Source organism: Nematostella vectensis, chromosome 12 (genome assembly GCF_932526225.1).
Source record: "Nematostella vectensis chromosome 12, jaNemVect1.1, whole genome shotgun sequence".
NCBI classification, from domain to species: domain Eukaryota; kingdom Metazoa; phylum Cnidaria; class Anthozoa; order Actiniaria; family Edwardsiidae; genus Nematostella; species Nematostella vectensis.
Genome location: NC_064045.1, coordinates 11,790,171 through 11,809,532, shown reverse-complemented (window position 1 = coordinate 11,809,532; position 19,362 = coordinate 11,790,171). Strand labels below are relative to the sequence as shown.

At 51.6% G+C, this 19,362-nt stretch overlaps 1 protein-coding gene across 5 annotated transcripts in view; it reads left to right on the top strand.

The window, feature by feature from the left end:
• LOC116603955 overlaps positions 1-19,362 on the top strand; it is a 45,189-nt gene that overhangs the window by 8,565 nt on the left and 17,262 nt on the right. For 4 of the 5 annotated variants that reach the window (XM_048719606.1, XM_048719604.1, XM_048719607.1 and 1 more), the window contains 5 exons: positions 1,695-1,958; positions 2,547-2,843; positions 3,621-3,890; positions 4,467-4,568; positions 5,465-5,873. In XM_048719606.1, the coding sequence (XP_048575563.1) occupies positions 1,695-1,958; positions 2,547-2,843; positions 3,621-3,890; positions 4,467-4,568; positions 5,465-5,535 (1,004 nt within the window). In that variant the 3' untranslated portion in view covers positions 5,536-5,873. Of the gene's footprint in view, positions 1-1,694; positions 1,959-2,546; positions 2,844-3,620; positions 3,891-4,466; positions 4,569-5,464; positions 5,874-19,362 lie in introns of those variants that run through there. The other variant, XM_048719605.1, reaches the window with a different exon arrangement.

The window sequence follows — 19,362 nt, the reverse complement described above, 5'->3', positions numbered from 1 at the left end:
CTAACTGACCTAGACCTAGCTAACTGACCTAGACCTAGTTAACTTATCTAGACCTAGTTAACTGACCTAGACCTAGTTAACTTACCTAGACCTAGCTAACTTACCTAGACCTAGCTAACTTACCTAGACCCAGCTAACTGACCTAGACCCAGCTAACTGACCTAGACCCAACTAACTTACCTAGATCCGGCAAACTGACGCAGATCCGGCTAACTGACCTAGACCCAGCTAACTGACCTAGACCCATAGCTAACTTACCTAGACCCAGCTAACTGACATAGACCCAGCTAACTTACCTAGTCCTAGCTAACTGACCGAGACCTAGCTAACTGATCGACAGACACTTAACCCTTTCGGCGCTGGAAATTCACGTGCGTTTTGCGGGGTAAAAGCCCAACAAATCGTAAACAACCCGCGAAAGCTCGGACAAGTGACGAAGCGTATGCTTCGTACGCACAAATTGGTGACAACAAAGCATTGTCTCATAGCACCGTCCTGTAGAAATGAATCTAATAGATTCCCGCAGTTATAGGAGAGAAATGGAAATGGGGGCCCTGTACTATTCTTTCATTTTGTAAGGAGAAAAAATTAAAACAAAAAGATAGAAAGAAAAAATTTAACGCGGAGCAAACATGGAGATTCATTCAAGTGTGGCAAGGATATTTATATTTGCAGCTTGCATTTTGTCGGCGAAAATGGCACCACAGCAGATGATCCTGATCCTATATCTGAAGATGTCAGTAAAGGAAGGGTAAGTTATTTATTTTTGGTTTAATTAGTTCCCGAAGGCAAGCATAGTGTTATTTTTCATAGTTTGAAAAACGAAGTTTAAAGCGAAAGGCGTCTTTTAGCGTAGGACAGAGAAAATATACCTTCACAAAACAGCAGCGAAAACCCTGATGAAACTCGTTGCCAGACGAGTTAAAAACATGCAGCGGCTTGGGCATTATTAGATTTCAGGTCGTCGGTGGTTGAAGATCGCGACGATTTTCTTTTTTCCCGCAGAAAACGAGTTGCTGGATGATGTGTTTTTCGAGTGGACAAAAAAATGTCTTTGCTGCACTTGAATGAGCCTTGAATGAGGTCTTAAAGCCACTGATTACCTCTAATCTATTTAGGCTCTATGTTCTTGTTCAGATTTATCCGACTGGCGATGAAGTCGGTTTTCGTTGTTGTTCTGTGGGCAAATTCTCTTTACGCTAAAAGACGCCTTTCGCTTGAAATTCCGTTTGTTCAAACTATGAAAATAACACTAGTGTTAGCCGTCGGGAACTAAAGTAAACCAAAAATAAATAAATTACCCTTCCTTGATTGATTGACTGACATCTGCAGGTTTAAGGTGGTGCTATTTTCGCCGACAAAATACGAGCTGCAAATCCTTGCCACACTTGAATGAATCTCCGTATTCTCATAACTGCAGGAATCTAGATTCATTTCTACAGGTGCCATAAGACAATGCTGTCACCATTTTGTTCGTGCGAAGCATACGCACCTGTCCGAACTTTTGCGGGTTGTTTACGATTTGTTGGACTTTGACCCCGCAAAACGCACGTGACTTCAGCGCCGAAAGGGTGAATTTGACCTATTGAATAATAGACTGACAGGATTTTGAGCGACCGACCGACCAACTGACTAACTTGGCTGGTTTGTTGATCAAAATCATTTAAAATTTATTTTTTGAAATTGCATTTCAGTTGTTATCGGGGCCAAATACACGGTCCATTCTACGGATATACCCGCGAAACAACCAGACGCGTCGCTCAATCACTGTCTTAAGTCCAAGGGGAGTCAAATGATCGTAGATAGTGGCTGCCAATACTTCATCATCCGCAAGGGGCACGCTCTAAAGCCATCTAAGAAAATCTTGTCGCTAGAATCAATTTGCACCCCTGGATATTTCGTAGTACAAAGGAATTTTAGGTTCTACTTGGAAAAGAATGATGGCACCGATCGATTTAGTAAGTTGAGACATTTTTACTTGCCCCAAGTAATCACTTGACTTTTTAATGGCAAATTCAAGCCAAAATAAACACAGAAACGGCGCCGGCCACCAGAGAGCGAAGAAAAAAAAATGTCAATGTAATAAGCCCCTTTTGACATAGAAACTTTCTTGTTGTTGTAATTTTGCCGCCAAAAGCCGGAGCGCGCGCGGGTTTGCCACAAAAAAGTCACGTGATTTCTTAGTGCAAATCGTGCAAATCGCCACAGTGACACGACAAGTCAAACTAAAAACTATCAAATACTATCAAATTGCATTGTGAACATACATGAATAAGAGCCTAACATAAGATTTGAACCTAAGCAGCAGGCCCTGCTAATTCTTATTTGAGGACGGTTATTTCATTTTATACAAGACTTCATCTTTTAGCCGCCAGTTCTTCTTCATCTTGCAAAATCACAAGTATTTGAAAATTCCAGTTTTCATCGGATGATTTGGGCAGCCTTTGCTACTTTGTGTTTAGTTGGCTATTTCAAAATTTCTTCATTTATTTTGTTCACCAATTAAGAGATTCTTAAAATATTTCTTCCGTTTCTTTCTCTTGTAGAACGCCAAGCAACCTTAAAGGCACAAAAGATTGTGGCGAACTACTTTTCTTTTCTCCTGATGACCAAAGATCACGACATATGGTTCCTCTGTGAGACGCCTAAAAAAACGAATAAGTGGGTTGAAACCAAGCTCACATTTGCTCAAACGTCTGAAAAGTTTAAAGACAGATGCTCGTTCAACTTTTTCCCATTACCAGTAGGTCAAAATGACATGGCCAATTGTTATGATGTACTTGACGTAACAGGACCCAAAATCCCCGGTCATCAGTTAAAACAAGCAGCGACTGAAGCTAAAGGTATGTTCTCACATAACACCACAGGTAGCCCAACCCTGATGATCACTATGCATGATTCAAATGGCTCAACACACACAAAGGCTAGAGACGTCATTGTGACGAATCTTTGCATGCCTAGTCTGAACACAGGCTATGGGATAGTATCAGTGGCCCACTGGCTGGATTAACTGGAGCTTTGTGGTCTGAAAAGAATTCTGCCTTTTTTTGTAAGCTCTGGTTATTGTGGTTGTTATTTTGCCGCTAAAAGCCCGAGCGCGCGCTAGTTTGCCACCAAGCAGTCACGTGATCTCTTAGCACAAGTCCCCTATTATGTGAATAGAAACAAATAGAGGTAAAGTAACACTGAGTGTGAGAACTGAATTAAGCCTGGGTTTGTTTTTATTTGCGGCTATCATTATTCATTTGATACCCATGAAGCACTACGGGTTACGATATACACAGATTCTTTTAGTGCAAGCTTATTTGGACTAAGTTTATATATTTGCTTTCCGCGTGTGCAGAATATTAGTTGTGTTCTAAACTGTTACAGTAGATGCGAAGCGGGAAAAGTTCAAATACGTAAAAATTGAAAATCTGAATAAAGCTAACAACCCTGACCTGGATTCGAGCCAAGGATAGATTGTAATTTTATCCGAAACCTTGGTTATTGTTTAACTTAGACAAAACTCAGGTTGGCTAAATCCGTGACCACTGCTTTGAGGAAGCGCGTAGGACTGAGCTTCAGCGAAGCAGGATCAATTTCACTTACAGACAGTATCATCCTTTTTTTTTATTCAGAAATGTGTGTCGCCATTGAATTTAAGAACACAAAGTTAATCACCTTCAAACTTATAACCGATGTCAACGACAAAGAGTACTTGGTATCAGAAGGAGTCTTCAAGCTGAGAGTGATCGTCAAACGCCCTGAGCTTCATCCACAGGTGTTATTTAAGGCGGAAGATCCGAACGGAGAAAGACGGATTCTTCTAAACGGAGACAAGACGATTGCAGTGGTGCCAAAAGAGCAATGTGACGACTATCTGAGTGTCGAGGTGACCTCGAAAAAGGGTAATACATATATACAGTAAAACAGGTTATATTTATCACCTCGCAAAATTTCCTGGCATTTGTCGAATTTTTGGCTTGCTCCAGTAGCCATTTATGAAAAATCCAAGATGGCCGCCATCTAGTCACGTGACCTCGTTTCCATAGTTCCCAAATTATGTCATTTTCCAAGACACACCCACTGGCTAAGTTTCGTGTACCTATGTTCAAAACTCTTTATGGTACTCAATCAAGTATATGATTTTAAATCTGGGAGCTTTTTTGAGTCATACCTTAGCTCTTAGATGTTGTTTTTCATGTAACTGTAATTGTACGAGTAAGCGCTTCCCGCATTAAAAAGCGCATCCCCCGAATAAGCGTATCGCCTAAGCGCCTATACTATGACGGTATAATGTAGCTGCTTTTATTACAGAATGTGTTGATTCTTTTTATTTAGGATTCGAGTAGTGTAAGTCGCTACTGAAATGTACATCGAATTTGCATATTTGGTGTGGCTATAAAAGTTTCCCCACACATGTCTACTTCAGAATTTTTAAAGGTCATATACTTGCAAATCTGAAGATTTTGTTTATGTCTCAGCGACATTCTCAAAGCCTGAGAAGGAAGGCAGTGTGCATTATCATTACCACTACCACCCTGCAGTGGCGCCCAGTCCTTCTCCGCCTCCGTCACAGCAAACTGGTAAATAGGTTTAGGACGTTTTGTGATCAACTTTAGTAATTTACTCTCGGTCTAACGACTGTTTATTTTGTGTCACGATAATATTTATGTACACCAGATTTACGTTAAACTATGAAAACGCTCAATAGTGATGGGCTACTGTGTTGTACGCTCCTTGTGATGGGCTACCTGTTTTGTACGCTCACTGGTGATAGGCTACCTGTGTTGTATGCCCCTAGTGATGGGCTACCTGTGTTGCATGCACCTAAAGATGGTTGTACGCTCCTAATGGGCTTGAGTTATCTGTGTTGTACGCTTCTTGTGATGGGCTACTGTGTTGTACGCTCCTTGTGATGGGCTACCTGTTTTGTACGCTCACTGGTGATGGACTTCCTGTGTTGTATGCCCCTAGTGATGGGCTACCTGTGTTGCATGGACCTGAAGATGGTTGTACGCTCCTAGTCATGGGCTTGAGCTATCTGCGTTGTACGCTTCTTGTGATGGGCTACGTGTGTGGCTACCTATTTTGTAAGCTCACTGGTGATGGGCTACCTGTGTTGTATGCCCCTCGTGATGGGCTACCTGTTTTGTTTGCTCACTGGTGACGGGCTACCTGTGTTGTTTGCCCCTTGTGATGGGCTACCTGTGTTGCATGCACCTAAAGATGGTTGTACGCTCCTAGTCATGGCCTTGAGCTATCTGCGTTGTACGCTTCTTGTGATGGGCTACGTGTGTGGCTACCTGTTTTGTACGTTCCTAGTGGTGGGTTACCTGTATTGTACGCCCATAGTGATAGGCTACCTGTTTTGTACCCTCCTAATGGCTCCTGATTAGCTTAGCTACGGATGTATAATGTAGTTCGCTACTAGGATGCAGACCGAATTCGCATAAATATCGATACTATGTTTGGTTTTCAGCATGTTCTCCGGCCTGCCAGCCCACTTCAACTTGCCTCCCGTCATGCCCTTCGGCCTGCTGTAGTGCATAGTCCAAGAGACTCATCTTATTTGCACGTGGAAATATATAGCCATATAATACTATATAACCAAAGTTCTATTAAACCTCCTACTTCGCGAGCCAACCTTAAGAAATACAGCGTTATGCTTTTCCAGTTCAAGTGGTTCTTGTTTGGTTAAAATGCAAAAAGGACATCAAATATAATTGTTGGTATGAACAAAACACACATTGTCAATAATGGTTTCTCTCTCCCTGTCAAGTCCCCCCTCATCCAACCTCATCGAGTTATTAGAGCTTTTACACTAACATGGATTATGACAAATAAGGCAAAGAAACAATGAATGAGAACAACAAAGGAGAAATGCGTTCTATTTTGGCGTGTAATCATTTAGCATTTTTTATATAAACTACAATTTTTTCAAGTACCTTAATTGCATATTTTGGCTTCCGCCAGTTTGTAGCAAAGTAATGCACAGGCGCGTACCTAGGATTTGCTGAGGGGTGGGGGGCGGTCATAGGTAACATATGGAAAAATCCTAGCGTTAGAAGGTTCCTTAATAAGAAATGACCCACTTTTTGGCCGCCAAGAGGGGGTGCGCGCGCACCCTGCGCACCCCCCCTCCCTGTGTACGCGCCTGATGCAGAAGATCTGCAACTCTCATTAGTGCAGAATTTCCAATACATCAAAATTCAAAATATTAACATATTAAGATTTTAAGTGATATTAATTATTGATATCACGGGCGTGTCCTGAGAAAAAAAAACAGGTTGGGTCCAACATATTTACAGACCTAGGAATTGTTTTCTTACATTCCAAAGCTATTCCTGAGCTCTGTAAAATAGCTAATCTAAATACACACAAAAGTCATAACTCTATCGGGGGGGGGGGGGGGGGACTGGGGACTTTCAGTGAAACGAGTGGGAGGCGCGAATCGCCCAGCCCCGTCTTAGGCTTGGGAGGCGCGAATCCCCCCTCCGACCCCCCAGCCCCATTCCAGGCTGGGGACTTTCAGTAACACCGAAACGCGTTTCGCGTAGATTAATAATTGCTGGTTATTAATCTACGTCGGGCTACTTCGCGTAGATGGATACTTAGCAGAAGTAAATCTACGCAAAACACACTCCGCGTAGATTGGTAATTAGCGATGGTTAGCAATCATTAATCTATGTCGGGGACGCCAGCGCCTTGTGCTAGGACCTGAGGGCCGTGAAAACGAGGAACGTGGATTGGGCCGCCAACCTACGGAGCGCGGAATAACCGTTTTTCGGCCGTAAACTCAAAGCCGCTAGCGTGGCGTTTAAACCTGAGTTTTACTCGAACACCTCGCTCCCGAACTCCTCGCGAATTTCTCGCAGCCTCTTTTTCATCTTTTTGCGTGTCTCCAGGGAGGGCCCTTTCCTGCTTTTTTTCTCACGCGGTGCGAGGCCGTGTCGAGCTCTGACATCGGCCTTGAGCGCGTAGTATCTCTCTTGTTCCTGAAGTATTAGCCGAAGCTCTTCGTCTGAGATATGCCCGTCTTGCAGAGCCTTAGAGACCAGCCCGCTGATCGAGTTTTTCTTACTCTCCGCTAAAACCATCGTTTCTTCGTGTTTAGCCACCTTGCTCGTAAGACCCCTAGAGACTACCACCGCGCCCACGCCCACTACACCGACCAGCCCAGCGACCCCTGCCAGCGGACCGCCGATCAGAACCCCTATCCCACTCAAAGAGACCCCCACCCCGGCGCTGGAAAGCGCCCCTGCAGCGATGCCGGATGCCACAGACACAGCATGGGTAACGACAAAGGCGCGCTTATACTTCTTCCGCACCTGTCGATGATGCGTTAGCTCGTTGTCTAGGGTCGCTTGAGTGTCACATATTTTCTGGAGTCGGAAGCTTTGCACGTCGCCGCCGATGCTTGCCGGAGCGGTAGGCGTCATGTGCGTATCCTTCGGGGGGCAGACGCTGGGAAGCGAGGGGTATATGGCACCGCTGCTAACGTCGCTTTTTGCCATGATTGTTATGTCGGACCTAGGTTAGCTCTAATACGAGGCGAACAGGCTTGCCCTTAAAGTCCACCCGTCTACCGCGGTCATCCCTGATCCATATTTCGATACTCGAGACAAACTCAGAGGAAGATGCTGCGGCACAAACGGGGATGTCGGGTCCATAGAAGACTTTCTCGTGCGGCATCCCGCGGGTTTCTATGCAAGCGAGAACGTTTGAAGGCTCGCCTAAGGAGAGGCATTGCGTGCGGTCTACGATATCGCAGCAGATGTAGAGGGCCTCTATTTTCGGCAAAGCCACCTTAAGTAGGGCCCCCCCCCCAAGGGCAGTGCGAGGCCCCGCTCCCCCAACTGATCGTCTTTAGCCTCTAGGCCAAATAGTGCGCAAAGCTCGGCATTCAGGAACGCAACGCCATTGGACATGAGCGCGATCTTCCCGGTGAGGGGATCCAGCTTCGCGGTCAGAATCTCGCTTTCAGCGCGGTTGATCGTTTCCACGATGGACTCGGCCGTGTGGTGCCCGGCTGGCGGAGTAGCGATGGGCGGGAGGGAGGCTATAGTCGTTATCTGATGCTCCCGCTCGAAGTTATACCAGCTGTTAAACAGCGAGCACTGCCGGAGCGCCACGAAGCGTGGGCGCCTTATCGGCCGCTCGAAGAAAAGCGTCTGTTCGCCTTTGGTGAGCACAGTGTGTAGGACCACCATTGTGTTGAACATAGCCCGCCTTTGTGTTTAATAGGGCTGAGCATGGATTGGGAAGGCTGGCGGATGCTGAACGAGGAGGCGATTCCCCGAAGGGAGGTGGAAGAGACGAAGAAGGCGGCAACTGCGGCGGGAGCCTCTATAGCCGAACATATCAAACACGCTATAGCCGAACAAGTCGAACGCGCAAAACCCGGTTTCCCTAGGTCTCTGACCCTCGCGCAAAAGCTGCTTTACGCCTTGCCCGCGACCCCCGTGGAGAGCACGGCCTCAGACATCACCCCACTACTCACGCAGCTAGAGATACACGTGGCTGAGGACAAATCATTCACGGCTAGGGTCCGAGACATATTAGAAGAGACAGTAGTCACGCACAAGTCCGCCAAGGAGTCTCGCCGGTGGCTATCGGAGCCTTCCTATGGGTACTGGCCACAGCAACTCACCTTTGCGGTATGGTGCGCAACCTCTGGATGCGGGGTGTCCCTAACCGACCCCGCTTTCGCCACGCTCCCCTCTGTCATCAGGGGATTTCTAAGATTTTACGTCTACTTTACCACCCGGAGGATACTTTACAAGCTCGGCGCCCCCCTGCCTGGCGACAGCCCGTTCACGCAAAAATGTAACCCCTACAAGAAGGCCGCTTTCGAGCGTCTATGTATAGAGTTCGGTCCGCCGCGTAAGCCGGACTTCCGATGGAAAGGCAGGCGGAGCCACGGGCTAGGCGATGTGTTTGTGTTCTAACCGGGGGAGGGGTATCGCAACGTGCACGTGATCCGTGGCTACGACACGGCGGCGGACGAGTACCCGAGCCACCTCAATCTGTTTAGCGACGACGGTGGGACGTACAATAGTGGGAAGCAGGTGGGTTACATACGCAACGACGACCACGGGGGCGTGCAATATAGCTGGTTTGCGCCTCCCAAAGGTGAGGGGCTGACAAAAGCAGGGCTAGGAAGACTCAATTGCTCGGTCGAGGCGTTTGTCTACACAGTGCTTGGCGCGCAGGTAAACGTCCGTTCCTCTATCGCAGGGGCCGGTGGGCCGGCCATGGAGGCGCAGGCGGAGTTCACGAAGCTGTTGAAGACGCCATCATAGAAAACGACATCGCTTAAAGCGTGCAAAGGTACCAGTTAGCCATGCAGGAGGCCAAGGTGAGACTGAGTCTTGCGGTCGCACCAGGAGTGTGGCTGATGCCGAGAGATCTGGTGATAAACACTCAGAGCGTCGTGGGCTAAAACATTAAGCTGCAGAAAGCCACAGATACCATGACGCTCGGCGCAAACACGATCAACACCGAGACGAAGCCAGTCGGTGCTCATAACATGGCCGGTGGGCATCCTAGGGAGCAACACGTGACTGATCCGGGGATCGACCGCGAGGTGCGAAGCAAGGCTTCCGCCCCTGCGAATGTGCACGCAGAGGGCGCGGCGCCTGCCCCCTCTCCATGTATGCATGCTGCGCATAGCATGACTGCCGCCGGAACGGCAAGCGCACCCGGACCGTGCGAAAAAGGTGACCACACCGCCCTCAAGGCGGGGTTGTCGGCACTCGCGGTGGCCGCGGCGTATTACTTGTTCCGATGATTGCTTTGCATTCGACGAACCAAGAACGCGGCTACGGCTAGGATGAGCAGCCACGCCTTTTCGCGAAGGAATTTCACCGCTTCTCCTGCAGCCTTAAACACGAAGTTCGCGATGCTGCCTACTAGCCCAGGGAGAATCTCGCCTAGCTTTTTTCCGATAGCCTTAAGCCCGTTACCGACCCCTCTGGCCACGGAGGAGAGCAACTTGCCGAGCGACGTCACAATGGCCGCGATCGTCGTCGCTACGGCCAACCCGATAGCGGTGACGGTAAAGCCGTACTTTTTGAAGATGGCTTTGTTGCGCTCTCTTAGCGGCTTTTGGTTCTCAAGCTCTCGGTTTTCGCGTTCTAGTTCGTCAATCTCGGACTGCCTCTCCTCGTTGCGCTCACGGGCCTCTTGGCGGCGACTCTCTGACGTGTTAGGGTCGTCGATGGTCTCCCTGTCTGTGGCTACCACCCCTTGCAGCTCTTGGACTCGTTCTGTGTTCTGCTGGATGACCGCGTCTATCTCTGCCACGGACCCCATCGCCAGCTTGAAGCCTTACAGCTTTGCAACGTCCTGTCGAACGCCCCCGTCCACATTGAACAGCTGTTTTGGTTTAGTCCAACCTCCTTTGACGAGGTCGCGAAGCTGTACTAGCGTCTTTCCCCTCCGGTCTGACTGGAACCGTATCAGATTCTCGTCAAGGTCTGGGTATACCTCCCTGAGGGACTGGAGACCGAGTCTTGTCGCTGCACCCTCTGTGGTGAACGAGGTTTCGGCGGTCGTTTGCGTTGCGCTTTGCGTAGCCATGCTATGCGCAGCATGCATACTGATGACATGCTCGTCATTGGAATCCCATCGTCGGGGTCAAACGGGATAAGGGGCGTCGTCTCGTCGTCCCCCGCTCCGCGATCGGCGGACGCACCCGGCAAGGTATCGTCAATGTCAACGTCAACATCACCCATGATGCGTGCGCATAACTCGTGCTATGCTATATTAGACATGTCTAACAGTCCGCACCATAGCCACGCGGCGTCGTACTTTATGTACATATACGTATACGATATATAATATACGTAATAGGGATGTCAGTCAGCGATAAACTTGACCCCCAACGAACACCCAGAACTCCTCTGGGGTTAAAAGCCGAGAGGACTGTTCACCGGGTCACTCTCAACCCGTCGACGGCCTCCCCTGGCGAGACGCTATATGTGGCGGTCCCAAAGCTACCGGAAGACGTCACGCTCGTGCCTGGCTCCTTTATGGTCAGTTTCGATCTCTCCATCTCAGGCCAAGCAAATAATACCGTCGTGAACAACGTCGGCCGAAATCTCGTGAGCCGCCTAAAAATCACGTTTGCAGGAGAAACGCTCCAGGACACCAACCGCTACGACGTCTTCAAGACGTATAAGGAGCTTTACCTGTCCAAGGTCGAGAGAGAGGACCGCCTGGAGCAGGACATACAGTCAGAAAACATGCGCAAGCTTCGCTCCAAGGCTGGCAATAAAGTGACTAGTAACGCCAAGAAGAACGCTTTAAGCGCCGCCCACGGGGCGAAGTACACCGTCCCGCTAGACCATTCTCTGCTGACGGACCACGGCGTACTGTACCCAAGGGCGCTCTCCGAGGCGCTGCTCTTCGAGATCACGCTCGCAACGGTTGACCGGGTAGTAGTCGGAAGCGATGCTACCAAATTATCCTATGGCATCAAAAATCTAGAGCTGGAATACGAAAGCCTGAGGGACGACAACCTCGCCCGGTCTGCAGCCGCCGCCTACCAAAACGGCACAACGTTCTTCTACGAGCAAGTAAACCTTCACAAGACCTTCGTGATTAGCAAAGAGACGGACAGCATAATCAACGAGAGCGTCAACCTGCCGCGAAGGTCTATGAGTGGTCTGTTGCTCCTATTTGTGGAGCCATACACGGCAGGGGCTCGCGACTCTGAGAAATTCGTGTACCCCGACATCAAGAGCGTTCGCGTTACAATCGATGGCATGCCAAACAAGGTCTTCAGCCAGGGGTTGCGCCCCACGGATTTCTGGAGGGAGGCGAAAAGGCGGTTTGCCCGCTCCTCCCCGGGGGGGGGGGGGGCACAGCGGAGCGCCTGCCGCCCCGGCAATCGGCCCCGAGTCGTTCTATGGCGATAGGTTTCCTCTGTGGATCGACCTTCGAACGACGGACGACAGTCGCGCACTCACCAGTGGTTTGCCCGCAAACGCACAGTGGCGAGTCTGCCATCCCAGAGTAGACGTTCATTTGAAAGCTTGCCACTTCTTCAGCAACCAAGTAGTTGCATCACAAATGGAGGAACCTCAAGAAAGTACTAGTGCCAAACATCTCGCGGAACCTGACAAACAAGCTGCTCATGAACCTGCACGTACGGAGAGAATCACGAGCCCCCAACCACCCGTGACCCGACCTAAACACCCTGGGCGAGTCAAAGCTGGAAGGCGCTTGGCAGAGTGGAACCGACTTAACAGGGCGAAGAAAGAGACACTTTGTGTCGTGCAACACCGCAATCGTGCAACGTCCGTGCGAGCCGCAGGGACGCGAGGGATTGCGCGCGCGCGCCGTAGGCATACACACACCAGTCCCGGAAAGCAAATCTGCTTGGTCGGCTAGCTCGGTTATCGGGGTCGCTGGTCTTCTAGTGCCATTGATCGGCCTGTACACACGTAGGCGGGAGCTAGCTGCCGCGTTCACTCGTACACCAGCTGTTAACCAGCGAGCTACCGATCCACTTGCTACCGAAGGTACCGACGACGTGACTCCGCCCGCAAGGCCGCCGCTGGCGGCCGCACAGCAGACCAAGGATCGCCCGCTTGCCGTTCCGGCGACAGCGCTTCGCGCTCCCGGACAGTGCAAATCTCGACTGTTGGCAATGGAGTAAGCAGACATTTAAACACAAGGGCCCCACCCATATCCGCACGTCCGTGCATCGCAATGTCGACGACGCAGCAAAGCAAGATTACAAAGACCATCACCGACGCCGCAGTCATAACCGGCCTCGTCGCCGGTATCGGCTGGGTTGGGCGCAAGGTCTTGCGCGAAGACTTTACCAAAGACCCCTCCGCGAACGCCATAAACTACGCAAAAATGACTGCCGCCGTTGCAGGCGCTGTCGCTTTAAAAGGGTTACCTTGAGGACCAGAAGATCCTGCCCATGTAGTAGTGTACTGTGGCACACTACTACATGTGTAGGCCATGTATTAGACTCGTGTTCACGTACACACAGCACGTGAAGTGTGCGCACGTGAAACGTACACACACTACTCGATGACCTCCATCGCGATTTTGATTGGCGGCGCCGTCCTAAACGCGACCGCATTCGTTGGTGGCAACTACCTCGCAAAGTTACTGTCGAACGATGAGAGCCCTGCCTACGCCGAGAAGGAGAGGCACGACAAGACCCTAGAGAAATACCAACAAGACTATGGACGCTACCAACAGCGGCGACAAAAAATCCTCGATCGGCAAGCTCAAAGTCGCGAGAGAAGGGCCCTCGCAAAGCAAAACCTCACCGACACTGACTACGCGCTCAAACTCTACAATCAGACCCGACCAAAGCAATCCCTGGAGTCGATGCGGGCTCCTGAGCTGTCCGACTACTACATCCCCAGCAAAACGCAGAAAAACGCCGAGTTGGCGTACATTGGCGCCGGCGCTCTCGCCATCGGCTACACAGCTAGCTGCTTGCTGTAATGTAACTGCCGTTCCGGCGCTGCATCTAGGCGGCATTTTTCCATGATGCGCGTATGCGCATGCGTATACATATGCGTATACGTATACGTATAAGATGATTGCAGACCGGCCTCAGAAAGACCACCTCGGCACTGCCCGAGCAGACGGCAACCGCCTGTTGGAGACTGATACACCTGTTGCAATGTATCGCGATACTCGATGCGTTCCTTCGTCCTATATACTACGCCAGAGGTGGCTACCAGGGAGTGACCGCTCTGCATGCCAAACTTCCCAAGGGCTCAGCCTCCATAGCTCGAGTGCGTAAGTGGGTAAGCTCGAAGCCCGTCGGGGGCTACACACAGACACCCCATCCTCCGACTACCTACGCCCACTTCTCGGAGCAGATACCAAACCGTATCCACCAGTCGGACCTGCTATTCTTGCCAACCGACCGCGGGTACAAATATGCCCTGACTGTCGTTGACGTTGCTTCACGATATAAAGCCGCCCCCCCACTGAGGACTAAGAGCGCGGCCGTCGTCTCCCGCGAACTCGCTGACATCTATGCAGAGGGACCTCTCACATGGCCTAAAGTCCTCATGGTTGATGACGGCACGGAGTTCAAGGGTGCTACCACAAAGCTCATAACAGACCACGGGGTGGGGGTCCGACGGGCTGAACCAGGGCACCACAGGAGCCAAGCTTTCGCCAAGTCTTTCCATCGCTGGCTGGCACAGCGCCTATTTCGTGCGCAGTACTCGAAGGAGCTTGCATCCGGCGAGACAAACCGCGAGTGGGTTACTGCTTTGCCAATCGTCATCTCTGACATAAACGCAACGAAGACTCGCATGACTGGCTTTGCGCCTAAAGACGCCATAAAACTGAGGCGCGTGCCTCCCAAAGCCGAAAAGCCCCCCTTAGAGGTCCCCTAAGAGGTCCCCTTAGAGGTAGGAACGTAGGTGTACATCGCCGTAAACGAGGAAGACCTTCAGGACAAGGGCCGACGGCGAGCGACGGACCCGTGGTGGACAAGCTAGGCATACCCAATACTAAAGAGGGTCATGAAGCCCGGACAGCTAGTGTTGTATTACACAGCGTATTCTAAGCACGGCTTCATGGGTTCGCAGTTGCGTAGCGTGACGCTAGCGTAACGCTAGCGTGATCAGCGCTTGTGCCTTCTATTGCAGCTAAGGCACGTGAGTCTGACATTCCACTTGTCGTGACCCTGACTGTCGTCCAGCCGGTCGATGCTGAAGCATTGGGGATGACTCTTGGTGTACCCCTGAAGCAGACGCTGAGTGCCACAGACCGTGCACTTTTTTTCCGCGTCAGCAATCATGCCGAGTACGTGGTCTACCGTCAGAACGTGGTGTGGTCCCGTGTACTTTGTGCGACCCCTTTGCCTGTCGTCTATAGCGTATCGCTTGATTCGCGCTATAATGAGCTGTTCACTGGGCGTAGCCTGCAGTCCTGTGGGAACCAAGGCACCGGGGGTGTTATCGGGGGGGGGGGATCACGCGGACTATCTGGTCGGCGCGCCGCACGCGGGAGATGCCGGTGTATACAGCATTCGTGATCCAGCCCTCTAAGCTGTGGTCTATGATAAACAGACGTCTTGGAGTCTGGATGGTCTTGCCCTGCACCCGGTGGACTGTCCCCCAGCCCGCGTATTTCCACTCGAGGGTAAGCCCGTTAAGGACCGCGTCGAGAGAAATCTCGACTACCGTGCCTTTGTACGCGTCGACCTTCTCACCCCTTTTGCCTGGCACGGGCACCGGCCGCCCTTGCTTACGATAACGATGCGCGACGCTAGGATCGGGGTCAAAGCGGATGGTTGCTGGCAATCGGGGGTAGCTTTTCCTGTGGTGCTCTACCAATCTCTGCTGAACAAGAGCCCCCATCTTATTGGTCGGGCACACCCACATATCGCTTGGGTGGGCCTGCTCGATCGCCGCGTCGAACGCCACCCCATCCCACTCCTCTTGAAACACCTCAAGCTGTTGGGAGTCTGGCTGACACCAAATCCGGCCCTTTATGTCGTGGAGCCTGGAGGAGGGCGCGGCAGAGCCGCAGTCGCATGTACTGTACGGCTTTCCGCAGTCTTCACACAGGCAGCGGTAGTCGGACTCAAACCAGCGGATGTTCCCTTGTGCCCACTCCTTGAGCATATCGTGAGGCCCCTCTTTATCTCCCCAGGGCGGGACCTGCCCATAGTCGCCACAACACACTTCCTGACACGGCCGCGTGGCGAGATACCCTAGGATGGCGCATAGCAGTTTAGTCTGTACCTTACAGCACTCGTAAATGATGATTACTTCTGCGAGACGGTCGAGTTTGTGCCCCAGCTCGGAAGGTGTCCACTCCTCTATCGGCTTCTCCGCTGGTATGCAGAGGTAGTGGTGGTAGGTTTGAGCCTTCACCGCGAGGCGCGGGTTGTTGCGATGGTCGTGGGCGAGGTCGTTCTCGGGGGTGAGCACCACAACGTTGCGGCCGCGGAACATGCTCACCGCCCACTCGGTCTTCCCCGATCCTCCTTGGCCGGCTAGATACATCTTTGCAGAGGTTGCGGCCACTAGATCGCACGGCAGACTCGGCGCAGTGCTTGGCTCCCTAGCCAAGCTCCCCGACTTCTTCGGACCCCAAGCTGCTTCGGGTCGCCACTCGTACCCAGGCTTCTTGTGGCGCCACTCTCGATACCTCAGATTTCGCACCACGAGCTTTACACCACTGGGCACCGCCTTTGCGTATATGGCATCTGTGCACACTCGGAGGACGTCTTCGCGAGGGATCTGCCTCAACATGCGTCGCAACACTATGTTTGTGTACGCCAAGACGAAGGCCCTGATATGGTACCATTGTGAGCGTCGGACACCGTCTTTGTATTGGATCAGATGAGCCCCGTCGGCATGCTCGAAGTTAAGTAAGTGGGCAGTGCCCGCAAGGAGGTTTGTCAGATACGCAGCTTCTTCACGGTCGCGGACTACGATCGAGGACTCGTCGCCATGGCGAGCGCACTTGCCTACGAAACGGACAGCGAGATCTCGACCCTCAGGGTACTGCGAGTCTACGCCGCCGGGGCGGCACGCGATGGAGTGGGGGAACTTGATGGAGTCCTTTTTTCCGACGCTATACAACACCTCCCTCGCCGTGGCCATGACGAGGTCACCCGAGTCTAACAGGTCCTTGAGCTCTGGCGTGGTGATCCAGCCCTCGGTTCCAAGTGCTGCCCTACCATCCCGGAAGTGTAGGGGTGGCAGGCCTCAGAGAACTCCCACTCGGTCAGCTGAATGACCCCGGTTAGTTGAAGAACCTCGCTCAATGGCCGTCCCACAACATCCGCGATACGATACACGTTCGTAGGGAAGCCGTAATTCCGTACCAAATCAATGGCGTCCGAGGCGCCGCCGGAGAGACTGTCCTCGCATCCTAGGTACGCCGCACGCATGTCGATGTGCGCATGAGGCTGCGCCTCTAAGTTTTCCTTGCTATTCCACACTTTGGACTCAACCTGCGCCGCTCGCCAGACGTCCCTGTATTTAGAGGCATTGGCCTGATGTTCTCTCTTTGGGTCCACTTCTTGATGCGATACCCTATTGCACCGCCCATCGAGTGCGTAGCGTCGGTGTACTCTTGGTAGGCTGGGTGATCATCAGGGAGCCATTGAGGATCATATCCTGTATCACATCTGTAAACGCCCTGTCGATAGCCGCTCCGTCCTGTCCCGGTCGCAACAGTTTGCCTTCGTGCGTGACTATAACACGCCCACACAGCCAGATCCTCGTGCTTCTGGGGATCGCCCTGTTTATAAAGCGAATGAGCACCTCTCGCATTTTTGCCTCGCGCGTTTTTGTGGCGGCACTGGTAGCGCAAAGCGCTGCCTTCTCCTGACATAACGAACGAAGCTCCCTCTCAGCCTCGAAGTCTAGGCCGTGGACGCTCGCGATCGCAGGTGGTTCAGTCGGAAGCTCCGCCCAGGCGTGGTTATTGTGGCAAGGGATGCGGATTTGTGTGTACCCCCTCTTGTACTTCCCCGAGTCCCACATAACGTTGAACAGGGCGTCCACGGCTACCAGCTTTATCTCGAGCTTCTTTTCCATCCTAAAGAGGTCTTCTTTGGTGCATCCCGTAGTGGCCAGCTTCTTGTCATATCGCTCGAGGATCTTGCCTCGTGTCTTGGTTAGACCAAGGGAGCGCGAGGTGCCGCGATTCCTCAAGAAGTCGCTAACATAGCTCACAACACAGTTAGCGAAGGCGTCACTCCCCTCTCGCTCAAACATTGGCCCAGGCTCCCCATTTTGCTCAGGTAAAGAGCATAAATACCCGCATCGATGCCTTCCAGGGCGCCGACTGCGATTTGGTCCCCTCTTTTGACTAACGACCCACCAATCTTGTGCTCCGAGCGCCCTTCCTCCTCCGTGATTGGCGCCAATGGCTCTGCGGGGGCCTTACCAACGACCGTGACGAGTCCGTAACGCCGGTCGGGGTCTACCACCTCGAGCACCAGCGGCAGCACTGCTTTCGCCCTCAGAGACTCTCGCTTGTGCGAGACCCACCACAGCGAGCCGTCGTCATTAATATCAGGCCCCCGCATAACCGGCTTTAGAGCAACGACACCTGCTCCACAAAGATCTCGTATCTCCTGGTAAACACCGGCGCTTACGAAGAGTGGCATCCACGCTTGGGAACCGAAGATGGGCGCCGCCGACGAAGAGAGAATAGTACTCATCGGGGCCTAAGCCCTCTGGGCCCCCTTGCCGCCGTTCCAGCAGCAATGGGTCGAACTCGCGCCAGACTTCCTCTGGCCGCGAGCTCGCCGGCATGAGCGGCTTAAGCAGCTTGCGCTTGGCATCCTCGGGGATGCCCTCGTCCAGGATGTTCTGGACCAGCCCTGCCAGTACGGCGGGCGCCTCTTTGTCAGGCATGCTATTGAGAATCTCCTCTATATAAGCGTCCATGTTTGGGTATACCTTGTGCCACCCAGTCTCTAACTGCCCGTATCACAACCGGCGGGACGAGTGTTTGGGTATGCCTTGTGCCACCCAGTCTCTAATTGCCCGTATCACAGCCGGCGGGACGAGTGTTTGGGTGTGCCTTGTGCCACCCAGTCTCTAATTGCCCGTATTACAGCCGGCGGAACGAGTGTTTGGGTACGCCTTGTATTCTGCTAAGTATCCATCTACGCGAAGTGGTCCCGACGTATATTAATAACCAGCAATTATTAATCTACGCGAAACGCGTTTCGGTGTCACTGAAAGTCCCCAGCCTGGAACGGGGCTGGGAGGCCCGGAGGGGCGATTCGCGCCTCCCACTCGTTTCACTGAAAGTCCCCAGTCCCCCCCCTCTATCATTTTCTTAACTATTCCACTAGTCAAATTAGTCTCCCCACGTGATTTCACGTTTCTGCAAATGAGTAGGGTCGGGTCCGTACCCCTAGGAATTCCCCCTGGGCACGCACTTAAATACAGTTTAATGGGAATACGAGGATTTGAGGGTACACGAGGATCGTATTTCATTCGCACGAGTGCTTTAAAGCCCTGTGCAAACTGCGCCAGCACCTGCCAGCATTGCTGGCGAATTTTCGCTTGACTGACTATAGGACAAAGGAAATGTCAAAAAAGGAAATGGACTTCCTGACATTTCCTTTGTCTTGTGGTCAGTCGAGCAAGAATTGGCAGGTGCTGGCGCAGTTTGCACAGGGCTTTACACACTCGTTATTCGGTTATTCTGTTGTTCTCTTTCCTCTCATCCTAAAGCAATTGTATTGTGATACATATATACAAAATAAAGTGCTCTGGAAAGACCCAAACCCGAGTGACAGTATTCTCTAATTTTAGATTTATGCCGATTATAGAATGGACATTAATGACGGTGGTATTATTTCAGAAATGTGGACTTTAAAAGCACACTAGCATACACACATTG